Genomic DNA, 15,014 nt, shown 5'->3' on the forward strand with positions numbered 1-15,014 from the left:
ATTACTTTATCGTTCCAATTAACATCGATGTCGTTCTAGATACATGGACGTCAATTATGATGAGCATTCCCACGGGAATATCTCCCCATGTATTATCTAACAATGAGAAAAACCAGATGACCCAATTCGTTATATTTTATGATATTACTTTTAAAACGTACAGTACTCCCATTAGCCTACATCCCCACAGTAAATTTCTGTCGCAATGAATTTCATAGACACACCTCATGCCAAAAAAAAATGTTTATATTGGTGCACATGGACAACTTTTGGGATTAGAATAGTAATATTTCTGGACTTTCCAAATAGATTTATTTATTTACAATTATTTGTATCAGTAAAAAGTAAATACCTCCAAATGCACACTGTGGGAATTCAGCGACTTGCAGATCAGCGGCTGACCAAAGTCACGGCTCCTCAATGCAACAGGTTGATGTCCTCCAGTATTAGTTGATTTAAAAATAGCATTTGATCTGTTGACAATGACTTAATGCTACATAAGCTTCAACATACACCATCCATTGGTTCAAATGCTATTTAATCAATCATTCACAAGGTGCGAAACCATTTTAATCAATCTATGCATGCATATATTTCCTGAAATACTACAAATTGCTTACACTACAGACCCAAGCGTCTGTATTGTAAGAAATGAATACATTCACGATAAACTTGTGCAAGTCGTTTAATTATAGAGAATTGCCTAAAAAATCTTCACATCAAATAACACTTTTCAATTGATGTTTTCTTTCTCTTTTAAATTTTCCTATTATTGATCTACTGAAGGCCTAAATAAACATGTCAAACAGAAACTGTCCAGTGATCATTTTTTACGGCTACTGAACTTCAGTGAATATTCAGTATTAGTAGCTGCAAACCTGCTATGATCTTGAAATGGACAATTAGATTTCAAACCAGTATTCACTGTATTTTCCCATCGATAAAGTGCAACCAGAACTTTGTAGTTACCATGAATTAGTATAGATACTGCGCACCCAGGGCTTCATAGTTATCTATATATGCCACTCCAAGATTTATCCACTGATAAATCTTTTAAATCAAAAATACACTCTACTTGGGAAAAGTGGATTATTTGTGACATGAAAGACTACACAGAATTGGGAAGGATTTAAAGTGTCTTATGAAGAAATAAGCATGTGGATCCTAGATAGTTGGCAGGGTGTCAGATGAACTAGTGTAAAAAAATGGATTTGAAAAAGCCTTAGGCAATATTTCAACACCAGTGCTAGAAGATGAGGAAGAATTAACTTTGGAGATTGAATTTGATAATGTGCCTGAAAAGATAATAAATGCACCTAATTCATTTAATTGTGAAATCAGGTGATCTACCTATCCTATATTTAAACATGCAGGGTTCGTCCGGAAAATAAGTGTACTGAGCTCAGGAAAAAAAATTTATTACACTTTTACATATCTTAAGCTAATATTCCTCAAAATAGGACCCTTGTGAGTCGACACACTTGTTCCAGTGGCGTTCCCATTCCTGGAACGCTCCCGCGAAGGCATCATCGGGAACCTCTCGAAGACTCGTCGTCGACCTCTTCTCTGCCCTCCACGAACATCTTGTGCCACTGAAAGATCATGTTTCTGGACATGGCTGACTCCCCGTAAGCCTGGTTAAGCATACCGTCAGTTTCGGTAGACGATTTCCCAAGCTTTACCGCAAATTTGATGGAATAACGCTGCTTCGGCATCGCGTTCCGTGACGTGGGTCGAGCATGGAGGTTCGCATTAACAGAGCTCCTCACTACACCACAGCTCAGAGCCGACTGCCTTCTTCAGCGTCGCTTGCCAACATACCCCCCTCCAATCGCAGCCCGTTAGAGCGGTGCTGGGCGCACCTGGAGCGGCGCGCCCAGCCCAGGAGTCAGTACACTTATTTTCCGGACGCGTATATAATATGATGTACTTTATGTATATGTGAAGTACTATGTAATAGAATAAATGAAGTATAGAAGTTTTGTTTTTCTTTTTCTCATGGATTTATGAGATGAAATAACTAACAGTAGCAGATCTGTAAAAAATAGAATGCAATTAGAAAGGCATGCTTCCAGACTAATTTATTTTTGCAAAACTCTTCCATAAATTATATTGAACATAGGTACGTAAATGTTTGGAATTTTTCAATTTCCATTACATAACATGCATCGTCATTTTTTCGATCATCTGAACATTTTTGCATAGATAGCGCACGCTTTATCGATGGGAAAATACCTTATATCACTGGAAATAAATTTATTCATTTGCACAAACATTATCATTTAAGTTCCTCATTGAGGCATACCAGTCACAAAAAAATCTTATTTTAGGGTAAGAACTTAAGTTACAATAATTTCAAGGTGTCAAAATCATTTGCCTTGACCACGATTTGAACCCATATCACTTGATATCTGATAAAAGGGCTTCAGCCAGTTAAGCTACTGAAACATCCCCATATACACCGAAATTTTCTTATCCGAACAATGTGTACTCTACTCGTAGGTCTTTCCTATGGAATATCTTGGATCATCATAGTGTGGGCATCCATGCTAAGAATCATTTCATTTGCATCACTAAGGAGGTGATAAGTGGTCATAAATGTTCATTCCACATGCATATCACCACTAAAACCATTTAACGTGACTGTCAATTTTTTTTGTCTGCCACAGGAACCAATGTAGAGATATTCTCAAGAACACTAAGTCTTGAGGCTACTACCCATTTCAGTGTTCATTTAAAAATTATTACCAAGTGAAAATAATTCATGAGAAGGATGTTAATATAATGCATAGTCATTAATAATAAAGCAAATGAAATTTGAAATATAGTTATATGAAGTAAAAAATATATTTTTCCTGTTACATAAGAAGACATAACCAATTGAGAGTGACAAACTCACCTCCTCCCCACACAATCAGAAAATTATATACACAACAGGAAAATAACTTAAGATTATACTTCTAGATTTTGTTTGATTTTAAAAACAAAGTGTGACATGAAATGTAGATAAGGAAAGTATAAATACTTTCCCATTGCCTGGCATGATCAGAAAGAAGAGCGATTAAAATAAAACTTCCTCTTCATCATTGCTAGCAAATATGGAAGCAAGAAAATTACTTTCACAAGTGTTTATGAGAATTATGATTTAATCAAGCATACTAATTACCTGAATAAAATCACTTTATTCACACACATCAAATTCACTGTATTCAGAAGCAAATGCTATTTCATTTATTCCTAACACTTGCATTCATTCATGTAAAAAAATCTTTGCCGTAAGAGATTTAGGAAAAAAACTAGCAAAGGCCAGACTTGCACTGGCTACTAAGCTGAACTAAACATCTTGAGCTCCCATACTTGATTTCTTCTTTTTCTTCTTTTTCCCACTCCCTGAGGCCTCAGGCACTTGTTCTTCCGGTTGTTCCTTCACCTCAAAATCTCCTGACTTCTTCTTCTTCTTTTTCTTCTTGCCAGATTCTGAGGAAATATGAAAATTGACAGTCAAATAAACAGAATTGTTTAAATTATTATGTAAAGAAGGTGGATAGCCCAGCCCTTGCCCCTTGCATGTGGATTGTTATCATAAAATTTACTAAAAATTAAAGGTTGTGTCATTTCTGAAACTATATAAGGACGATACCCTTTTCTAAATTTTCCTGACTAATTTCTGACCCGAATTATTTTCAGCCTACTACCATTTTAAATGCCGGTTACATTAGGGCGGTACCTGGTAATCCAAATGCTCTCACAGTTAATCTTTAATCATAAGCTTAGAAGGATAATTCTTATAATCCATGAAAATACAGAGACATTTCCCTCTGCTCAAGTCACATTTAGTAGAAAATTCAACAAGAAAATCTCAAACGAAAAACAGTTTTGGAAGTAAGGCAAAACTGGCATTTGAAGTGTAAAGGAAGAAAAAAATTTCACCTACCTGTGACATCTTCCATTTCTACTGGTTCCTCTTTCACCTCCTTCTTTCCACCAAATTCCTCAGCACAATCTGGAAGAAAGGAATGACTCTATATAGTGGTGAGTTCATTATTGGTTTCAAACACCTTAAAAGATCTATCTATTCATTTTCTCTATAATGCATGAGAAATATATAAACTTCTCTTTCTCATGGATTTATGAGATGAAATATCTGTAACAGTAGCAGATGTGTATAAAATGGAATGCAATTAAAAAGGCATGTTTCCAGACTAATTTATTTTTGCAAGACGTCTTTAAATTATAGTGGGCATAGGTATGTAAATGTTTGGATTTTTTCAATTTTTATTCTACGTAATGCGCATTGTCATTTATTTTGATCATATGAACATTTTTGTACAGATAATGGACATGCTATCAATGGGAAAATACAGTAACAGTAATAATATTCAGGTTAAACTTTGAAGAAATAAACTAGTGTATGCAAATAAGAACAGCCACACAGTCAGGTAAATGAAAAATATAAAAAAAGACATAAAAGAATCCCTAAATAAAATTATAAAAGCACCCTGCAATGAATGCAGTCATAACCATTGGAGTTAATGCATAATTAAGAAATAAAAGATCACTAACCAACTTCCTGTTCTTCCATTTTTTGTTTTAATTTTTTCTTCTTCTTTCCAGGTGTAGCTTCTGAAATAAAAAGTTCATTAATTTATATAAAATATGTCTGTCTGGCATCAGTATAATAACAAATAAATGAGTAAACTGTTTATCTGCCGAGAAAATCATTTATATTTATGTGTGTATGCATCAGTGCCTGTGCACATTAATAGTTAATTATTTGATATTTAATTTTTAATATACAAACAGAAATTACTACATAATAAATTGGCAAAATTAAATAGCATTATGATTCCCTTTGACCAATGACCATTGACTTTAACCTCCTTTATTATAGAAATAATCTACTGCATTTTATATAAGAGACCCTAGAGAGAATGAGAATCAAATTATGTCCTCCATTTTGATGCATGCGAGCAATTATTATGAATTTCTTCCCTTGCAGAGGATATTCCCGAACAACTGTAATTGTGTTATAACTTGGTTCATCTAAATATCAGGGCAAGGAGTAACTGCCCTGATGTATGATTGCGTTACCGCGGTTACTATAAAATTTGCTTTGGATCTACCATTAGTCATCATATATCTGCCACAATAAAACAACTACGCCATATTTGAACTATTGGCTGCTGTTCAATACAGCTAAAAAAACAATTAAGTCCTTACCTTCAAAAACTTTTTCTTCAGGTTCCTCTTCAGGCTCAACCTTAAGTTTCTTCTTCTTTTTCTTAGGAGGCATGCCTTCTGCAATTATCAATACAATTGCAAAATAAAATTTATTTACACTAACTTCTTAGAAAAACCTACGTAATGCAATTTAAGTTTGCACATATTTCACAAAATAAAGTAGTACACCTAGGTTTGCAGTTGGTTCCACGTTTAAAACCCCTCTTTAAATCAAAAGGCACCCAGTAAGCTTTGGTGAAATGATTAATAGTAAAACAATTGATTTCCCTTTTTTTTACATAAAATTCATTTCAGAAAACTCTAGGCTTAGTCGATCATCACCAAATGTACATCTTCAACTATACTATATTTGGTGATTATACTATATTCCCACAAACAAACTAATAAATTACCATGCAACAATATCAGAGGGTAAGAATCACTTGCCTGGTCTCTTATATAATATAGTTGTGAAGCATGGTCAAGGTGAATGATTTTACAGTCTGAAATTGTTGTATTGTAATGCACATTTAGCGGATGACTCCATTAAAAGTTACTGTCGTGGCGTCTCCTGCAGTTTCTTGGAATTTAATAAATTACCAATGAACTAAGTTACATGCACAATTTCCATATGAAACTGTTCTTTTCTTTCTTTAAAATAATCTATCAATTACATTATTATTATGTTTGGTAAAGAATAATACAGTAAATGCTGTTAATAACTTTGTTTACATTAAGACCCAGCACCAATTTAAGATTTGCTATTATAGCAATAAATAAAAATAATTTTGGAAGATAAAAATAACAACATATAAAATTCAGAATAGCCAACCTTCTGATTCTTCCTTAGGTACTGCTTCCCCAATTTCTTCAATCAGAACTTTTTTTGGCGTACCTTCACTGAGTTTTCTTTTCATTGGAAGAGTTGTGTCAGCTGTGGCAGGAAACTGTCTCACCTCACTGAAATATTTTTATGTGAATACTGTGATTCTCAATATAACTAAGTTTAATGATTCTTTAATGAGGACAATATGAAAGAAAATGTAAATACATATATATTACTAAGCATGCAAGTTTGCCCATCTTCAAATTTAAAAAAAATGTGCCATAGCATAGGTGTTCTATTTCTCATACAAAACTGACTTTTAAAATCCAGTTGTCATTCGTATTCCTAAGCAAAGCTTTACTCAACACTTTTCTTACCTCTTAGAGTAATATTTTTCAAATGCAGATTTGGCCTTTCCTGTGCCACTAATTCGCTTTAAGCCTCCTTCCTCCAGAATCCTTAACCTGGACTCCAACTTTGCCTTGTGCTCCGCCCCCAACTCAAAGTTGTTCCCTGAACCTGGTTCATCATCTCCGAGGGCATCTACTCGGCAAGCTAGTGCTGCCTTAGCAGCCAACATTCTTGACATCTTTATGCAAACAGATAAGATGAGAATATATGTTAATCTCATAAGCATAACAGACCTTACATTCTTCATTTCAATGAATAAGGCAGTAGCTGACATCTACCCATTAATTCCACTTAAACACAGTGGCATTGCTGTTGAAATACAAAGAAATCACTAACAAAATTTATCACTAATCTAAAAGTCCCATTGAATTCCACCTTGGAGCTCGTATAAGACTTATCACTTACAAGGAGGAGATGATGAATGAAACCTTGCTTAATGAGCACTTCCCATAGCAAGTAATTTGCATTAAAAGCAAACTTATTTTTTTTAATGATTCAACAAGTGACGTATTGCATAATAAGTGATAAGGAGGAGGGAATTCTCGGAATGACTGCATGCCCACTGGTTCATTTAGTGTTTAATACTCTTTCTGCTAGCATCATAAGGGCAACATTTGATCACAAAACTTGTTTTTAGACATATTTCTGGCGATTTACTCATGCGAAGTTTAATAATCATCACAAAAATGTCCCTGAAGATAAAGCCAAAAGAGAGTAAATATAACCATATATTTTAAATGAAATCATTGAAAATTGAGGACAAGGTTTGAGCATGGCTGATTTAGCACATTGGTTGAAATTAACAACGTGCATTATCCTAATGGACAACATTAGAGAGATACATTATTCATATATAGAGTAACAAGAATACAAGGTCTGTGCCAAAAGTGGAATGACATTTTCTCCTGGATAGACAGATGGACAGGCAGTGGTTTCACTGCACTGGCTGGGTTCGAGGGAAGAGAGTCTCAGGAAAGGTTGGAGGCCAGCGGCATTTGGCTCCCAGCCTTTGCAAAGTGAATATCATTGGTTTGCGAAACCTCTATAGCGTGACCTCGTTATGCTCCATCATGAACCAGTTATTGAAACAGCACTATGCCATCAAATTTTGGGTGAAACTGGGAAAACCCAGGACAGAGACTTCTGACATGCTTAGGCAGCTTGGTGATAGTGCCAAGGGTAGATCACGTGTTTTTGAGTGGCACAAGTTATTTTGGGAGGGTGGAGAAGATTTTGAAGAAGCCAAACGTTCAGGATGCCTTTTGACCTCAAAAAGTGATGAAAATCTTGTAAGAGTGAAAGTTTTGCTGGACAAGGACCACAGATGTGTTAGCACGATTTCTGATGAACTAAGCTTCCCTAGAAGTGTGATGCACACTTTCTTCTGATCAATATCATGGGCATGAGAAAGGTGTGTACGAAGTTGGCATCGTGAGTGCTATCAGACGAACAAAAGGAAACTCTGACGCAGATCTGGCAAGAGCTTCTCAACCATGAGAGTGTGGATTCAAATTTGTTAGACAATGCCCCACCAGACTTTTTCCAATTCTCTCCCCTCAAATCCGTGCTGAAATGATGCCACCATGGTTCGGTGGAAGCCTTATAACAAGCAGTGACATGGCAGCTTAGCAGCATTCCAGGCAAATTTGAGAAGGCATACAAGGTGTGGAAAACCCACTAGCAACTGGGTGTGGATGCACTAGGGTGCTACTTCAAACACTTATGAGTGAATGTATCAACTCTGGCAATTAATATTTTTAATTGACTCAGTCCTACTACTTTTGGGACAGACCTTGTATATGGTTTGTTAGAAGGCAAAAGTGAGTTTTGCCAATCTCATCAAGAAGAGGGTGAGATCATCAACACCCAAAGAAAAATTTTGGGAAGGCTGGTTGGTTCAAAAGATTTAAATGAAGAACCTGCATCCACAGCATTGCAAGGCACAGTTTTGTCGCCAACTCCAGCAAAAAGGCAGAGAGAGCTTCATCTGCAACTTCAAGAAACATAGATCCCTGAAGCAACACGTTTTTAATTGTGACAAGATCGGTCTGTTCTGGAAAGAGATGCTGAAGGATGTGTACTGCAAGGGCATGTGTACTGTCCAGTTACAGGTCAATGGAAGACTGCCTCACACAGCTATTTTGTGCCAGTGCGAGCAGAAGATTTTAAAATTAAACCCCTGCTCGTCAGAGACAATCACTCGATGCACCTTAAAGAAGTTTAGCATCCAAGAAAGAAGAATGTGATGTGGAGGCCATGGGAAAGCATGAGAAACTGTTGCATTACAAATTGAGAAGAATCATCACAATCAAGCAATGGCTATGCATGCTAAAAATTTATTTAATGATAATACTGTTGCATTTTCACAAAATTTTGAAGTGACTTCAAAAACATATACCTACAGACAATTCTAGTAAAATAGTATTAGGAATATCTCATAAAATATAAATTATTTTGACTCTTTTTTTGTTTTGTCTTAATTGAATTTGCATTCCTAGTTGGTTTATTCCGTGATAGAAGATGATGATGATTCATGTCCTTCAGAACATATACATAATTTTCTTTGAATAAACCTTGTAAGTAATTTACTTTTTTTTTGCATGGAACACCCAATCATATTTTACATAAATTTATAAAGTTTGTTATTTGCTTAATGTGTATTTTGCTTTTAAAGAAAGATTTGTGAACAATTTTGCTTGTTGAGCAGGTTTCCACTGTATTTCTCTTTAAATATTTAACCACACCAAATATTTTAGCATGATAACTTATAATTAAGCAGCATAACACCTGCTCACAAGCTCTATTACTTTTAAAAATTGGCAGAGAAAGAATAATAGAGGGGAAGGGGGGGGGAATGAGGAAAAGACAGCAGTTAAATAAACCTCCATGAGAACCACCCATTGTTGTTCTTACTTATGTTCAGTTTACACTCAAAATTTATGACTAGGCGTTTTCCAGTTTGATGCACAATATCCATTCTTCCTGTAACACATCCTTGGAACACAATTCCTTCTGAGATATTTTAGATGGTCAAAAAAATTAAAAAAACAAAGCAAACTAACCTTCCCTTTGTTCTTGGCACTTGTCTGCCCAACCAGTTGAGCATGATAGATAAGTCCATATTTAGGTGTGTCTCGTTTTGTCTTCAAGGCACGAAACAGGGCTTTCTCAGCACCCAATATTTGGACTGTCGATGCAGGATGCTTTGCAAGGTTTAGAAGTGAACCTTTAAAAAAAATCATTTTCCATCAAATTGAACTCATTTGACTAAATTCCATTAAAATTTGCTGTGGGCATACCCCTACATGAGGACATGAACTCTTAAGTTTTAGCATCATATACCAAATTATTTCCAAAGCAGAGGTGCTTGAATTTTGGATAAAACCCTATTGCTACCATGAAACTCCAGCACATTTTAGTATTTTATCTATAGCTTGACTTAAGCTGAATGCAAAATTCTGAAACTTTTCCCATATTAAGGTAATGGGCGCAGATCACAAAACTGTTTTTCAATTTGTATGCCATTATCACTGCAGTGAATTAATTCTTGGAAGAACTTCAGACAACATGTTTCAATATATGCTAAAAAAGGGAACGGAGGTCTAACTTACAACATTGCTTTTAAAGACACTTAATGTAAGGACAATGATTTTATTAGCCAATATTACCACATAACATCTCTGGAGGAAATGAAACCTACAGCGATCACATGGACTGTGGCTTCCAACATAAAACTTACCCATTGGTAAGTTTCATTTGGAACTCATCTGCATAAGAATTTCACCGCTTCTTACACGTTGATACATGTATGTATGTGATGATGAACTAGGTACATCATTACATAGACAGCAACATGTAAGAGGTAGTGAATAAACCTGAATGGTGGCCAATTACAATATGTTAAGTCACCTGTACATGCTATATAAAAATATAATGAATTTTATAACATCTTTGCTACAGTAACTTTCAATTTGTACGCAAAAATATAGAAGTGAAATTCAATTAAAAGTGCATATATTCAATTTCCTTCACTTTCAGTCACTTTGCACTTATCCAAGGAAGATTAAGAATTGGAGTGTTGGCAAAGAACTCACAAATTCAATTATACAAATTGGAGGATGAGTTAAGCAAAATGTTTGATTTTTTCACCAATGACCAGTTATTTGGATAAATAAAGATGACAAGAGCTGACCACCCACAAGACATAAAAAACTCGAGATGGTCAGCTAAATAAAATTCAAAAGCCAACTAAAAAGTCGTGACCCAAGTTTTCAAAATTCAAGATCGGCTGCCAACAAACAGGACTGGCCCCCTATATTCAGAATCAGCTACCAAAAATCAAGGCTGATCAGTTACTGGCACAGCATAAGGGATGGGTTTATAACATGGCAATATGACTATTAATGATTTTTAGACCAAAGACAACTGGAAATGTGACCCCAAATGACTGGAAAATGTTCAGAAGAGTTCTCCAGTTTTACTACAATAATACCTTTCTTACAAAAAGCATTTTAACCACTCTAAAAAACCTTTTTGACTTTGATATTAAAGCTGAATACCTTCTAACAGTGCATATTGAAGTGCATACATGAACATTATCCATCTTGAACAGCTCCAAAAATTATAACACAAAAATGTATACCAAAAAAATAAGAGCACCATTCATAAAGTTAATTTCTAATGTTGAACTAAACAGAAAGAGATATAACTCACCTGCATGTGATATTAGCCTTGCTCCTACTAAATCTCCCACTAAAACAGTAAGGTTAGGAGCAACAGCCATCATGCGAGACTTAAGGTACTCATACAGCTGAGTGCGGTACTCGGAAATCTCCAAAACCTGCAAAAGTTTAAAATTGATTAAAGTAACCAATTTTTTAAACATACCAAATAATGGTTGATAAAAACATTCTATTACAGACCTGGTCACACAAAAGTTGAATATTTTCAATGTCTTTTGGTGTTATTTCAGTTCCCATTGATATTTCTGCAGCTTCTTTCACCTTTTCCTCTATCTCCTCGGGAAGAATATCAGATAGATCAGTGTTCATAGTGTTTTCTCTTGTTCCTGGTAATGAAGGAAAGAAAATATTCTTCACTACAACATGAAACCATAAATTATTGATGAACACAAACAACAAAAAGGTCTTATAATAAAAAATTATATTTTCATTATTTTCCCTTAAATAAAATCTGGTGGACTCCAAAGAATATTTTGGTAGTCAAGTGAGAACCTTAACCATAAACACACTGACCAAACACACCTACCATTAGTATAAACAATTCATGAGATGCTTATCTTATGAGATGGAGAGAATTAAAGAGAAAGAAGATGACAAGTTCCCGCCTTCTGGAGTCAGGTCAAAGCTAATAATGCTACAAAAAAAATATATTTTTTCCAAAGAAAGCTGGGCATTTCAAATTCAATATGCAAAATAGTGACAAAAATATAGCATTAAAATTCCCAATCAATTAATATTTTGAGTTCAAATGATGCTGATGTCAAAGCATAAGTAAAAACTGCTAATTATAATGACATCTATACATACCAATTAATTTCACTGTCCTCACAAAAGCAGTATGGTCAGCAATAATTTTTCCAAGTTCCGGAAAATGCCATCCGTACCACTCCCTGCACCTCATTATGTAATTATTTAACTCTTTATCTAAATCATCCAGTAAACAAACAGCTTGAACTATCATCGTATCAATCTTATCTGGGCTAAATTTCAGTTTATATCTTGACAAGCTGCAACAAAATACATTTAATTAATTCAAGTGAAATATTATAGAACTATTATTATGCTCAAAAGAGTAACTTAAATTACCTATGGGCAAGACCAAGTGCCATTGCAGCCATCTCCTTTTTGGGAAGGCCTGAAATAAGTGTTTCAGTCTGGGATCTAATGCACCTCATGAGTTCTTGGACAGCGGTATTGGAAAGACATGGTATGTTCAGTTTTTCTCGTATGGTACCTCCCAACTTGGCATCAGACACCAATAACTGTTCATGAGCTTCGGTAGCTATTACTTTCTTTAGAACTTTTTTGAGACTCTTGCATAGTTTCCCTTCAACAGCAGCAGTGGCTGCAGCCAATGCTTCAGTGGTGTCATTGAACTTCTCAAAATGCTTAAGCTTCACCCTAAAAATGAAAACAATTACCAATGTAAATGGCTGAAAATCAAATGGCATAAGAAAATAATATGGCCTAGTTCTCCTCATCAAGATTTTTAAGGCTAAATACAAAGTAATAATTTTTTAAATGCTTGCACTTATATTTTATGCTCACTGCTATCAGGGATTTAAATGACCCATGCTTCATTACCAATATAAAGATGCTTATTTGGTATTCACTATAAATGATTCAATATTAAGCTAAGATTAGGTTTTCTGGATCTCAATAGTGAGGTTCAATGCCTTAAGAGCCCTGATCTTACAAACTTATGCAAATGCAAAAATAAATTTTTTGATGAACCAAAGATGTATGGGAAATATTCTTAATTTATAGTTATTCTTTTCAAACTCATAAAATATCACTCGTATCAGAATTATTCTTGTAAATTTTGTTTTGTAAAATTGATATTATAAAAAAAATGCAAGACATTCAACTTGTTGGATATGGGAAATATTCTTAATTTATAGTTATTCTTTTCAAACTCATACAATATCACTCGTATCCGAATTATTCTTGTAAATTTTGTTTAGTAAAATTGATATTATAAAAAAAATGCAAGACATTCAACTTGTTGGATATAACATTGATTTCCTCCTTTGCGTGCATTCCAAGCAACAAGCTCTAGGCTGACTGAAAGAGGTGATAGTGGTAACATGTGGCTATACACTGGTGCGGACACTGAAGGGATGGGATTGATGTCAATTTGAATGATGACTTGATTGCAAATTCCAATGAGTGAATAAGAATTCTTGGTACAAAATATCATATGGGACCTCATGAAAGGTAAGAATAAAGGATGCCCCGAGGATGAGGAGCAATGTAGACTGCAAAAAGCTATTACCTAAGGGAATCAAAAAAGTGCAACAGCACTTTCACGGTCTTGTGCTTCAACTGCACTGCACACAGGAGTTTTGTGGAAGAGAGTAGAAATGACCAATGTAGATGTTGGTCCACGCGGGAGTCGACACCAAGATGATTCCATTGTAAAATAAAGTTTATGTGATCCACTAGTCCCTTCGGGGGCGTACTCCATAATACCAACAAGTGAGTTTCTTTAATGACTTAAAAGTGATCAAATTTAAATTGGGCTTTACTAACACAAAAGATAACACACAACCGGGACGTCTCTGACATATGCTGACCAATGCCATATATTGCCAAAATGACTCTGTAACAACATATATGACGATAAAACAGCCGTTACCTCTGAATACACAAAAGTAAACATTTCTGGGCATGAAACCAGTTTACAAGTCGAAAAATTCTCTTTTAATGAGAGCTTCGGTACTCCCGGAAATTCACGTTTCTAGGTGCACACGCTAAGCCAGAGTTGGATGAGTAATCCAATCGGGACAGTTGTTTATATGCATATGAAAATTGTTACAGCAAGAGAAAAAGCAGTCAGTATTGGATACCGTGAAATTAGGAGTTCAAATGACGAGCGATACCTCGCTGGCCTAAGTTTGAACAGCGTTTGACTATATTCTTGTGGCACATTGCTCTAGTGGGCCTTGAAATAATTTCTCTAGCTACGCAACTGGATTTTAGGTCATTATAGTATGCAATAAAATTAAAAAAAGGACTGTCATTTACGATACGCCTAATGTGGCTGAACAATGAGCCAATAGAAATCCTTCATAATTCGCACCAATTGTAATATAATTCTTCAGACGTAAATCGCTTGTTATTTAATTACCTTTAATAGATGAATCTAGACTGGACTTTAACATTTTCGATTATGAAATGTTCTACATCCGTTCAGCAGAAGACAATAATTATTATAATCCGCACCCCAAGAGAACGTTTTTAGGATTCCAATACCCAAATAGATTCAATATGGACTGCACATTTGGCAATAGATAATAAACCATGTCCCATTACGACCTAAGCCAACAACTATTCGTAGAACTCAACTACTTCAACTCCCAGTTTTATTCTACCCTCTCCACATAACTTTTTTTTCCATTGAGAATATTTAAAACTGCTACCTTTAAATGTGCGACTGTTGGTGACAATTATTACTTACACTTTGCTGGCAGCATCGGGGGTTTCGAAGTCCTTAAATAAATTTTCAGTTTCCTGGAGTTTATTGTCATCCAGCAACTGTGAACAATATGAAAAAACACGTTATTTTCCACCTCAACATCGGTGAGAAGCCAGTAGTGGTTGCGAAGAATCAACAATAAACAGAAATTGTTTACCTTGAAAAAGGCATAACCCGCAGACGTTTCAAACAATACCAACATGTTGAAGTAGATATAACAACCTAATTTCTGTCAAAATTCTCCTCAATTTAACATTTCACTCCACTAAACCACAGCACATGCCCGGCAACACCACGCGGTCACTTCCATTGAACGCAACGAATATCACAAACAAGT

General features: G+C 35.2%; 1 protein-coding gene across 2 annotated transcripts; it reads right to left on the bottom strand.

Annotated features, from left to right (window-relative positions):
• Positions 1–2,094: 2,094 nt before the first annotated feature.
• Positions 2,095–14,991, bottom strand: nop5 (nop5 ribonucleoprotein). 2 transcript variants are annotated; one of them, XM_071596239.1, is made up of 13 exons: positions 14,835–14,991; positions 14,660–14,736; positions 12,286–12,600; positions 12,007–12,206; positions 11,380–11,525; positions 11,171–11,297; positions 9,520–9,683; positions 6,424–6,635; positions 6,053–6,180; positions 5,221–5,295; positions 4,564–4,623; positions 3,935–4,003; positions 2,095–3,477 (listed from the first exon to the last, which is right to left on the bottom strand). In XM_071596239.1, the coding sequence occupies exons 1-13, from the start codon at positions 14,877–14,879 to the stop codon at positions 3,335–3,337; spliced, it is 1,761 nt and encodes a 586-aa protein (XP_071452340.1). In that variant the 5' UTR covers positions 14,880–14,991; the 3' UTR covers positions 2,095–3,334. The 2 variants fall into 2 exon arrangements, with proteins under 2 accessions (XP_071452340.1, XP_071452339.1); XM_071596238.1 differs by having other exon boundaries at positions 5,221–5,298.
• Positions 14,992–15,014: the final 23 nt, after the last annotated feature.

The sequence above is a fragment of the Hetaerina americana genome, unplaced genomic scaffold, assembly GCF_022747635.1.
Source record: "Hetaerina americana unplaced genomic scaffold, ioHetAmer1.1.p SCAF_79, whole genome shotgun sequence".
In the NCBI taxonomy this organism is placed as follows: Eukaryota; Metazoa; Arthropoda; class Insecta; order Odonata; family Calopterygidae; genus Hetaerina; species Hetaerina americana.

What these genes read in the sequence shown, in the direction of transcription:
- nop5 (XM_071596238.1), bottom strand. Translation starts at nt 14,879, where the DNA reads ATGTTGGTATTGTTTGAAACGTCTGCGGGTTATGCCTTTTTCAAG. An exon ending in AAGGCTAATATCACATGCAG is followed by an intron (nt 9,684 to 11,170) that starts GTGAGTTATATC and finishes TTTTTTTTAAAG; the next exon opens with GTTCACTTCTAAACCTTGCA. An exon ending in GTGCCAAGAACAAAGGGAAG is followed by an intron (nt 6,636 to 9,519) that starts GTTAGTTTGCTT and finishes GTTTGCATAAAG; the next exon opens with ATGTCAAGAATGTTGGCTGC.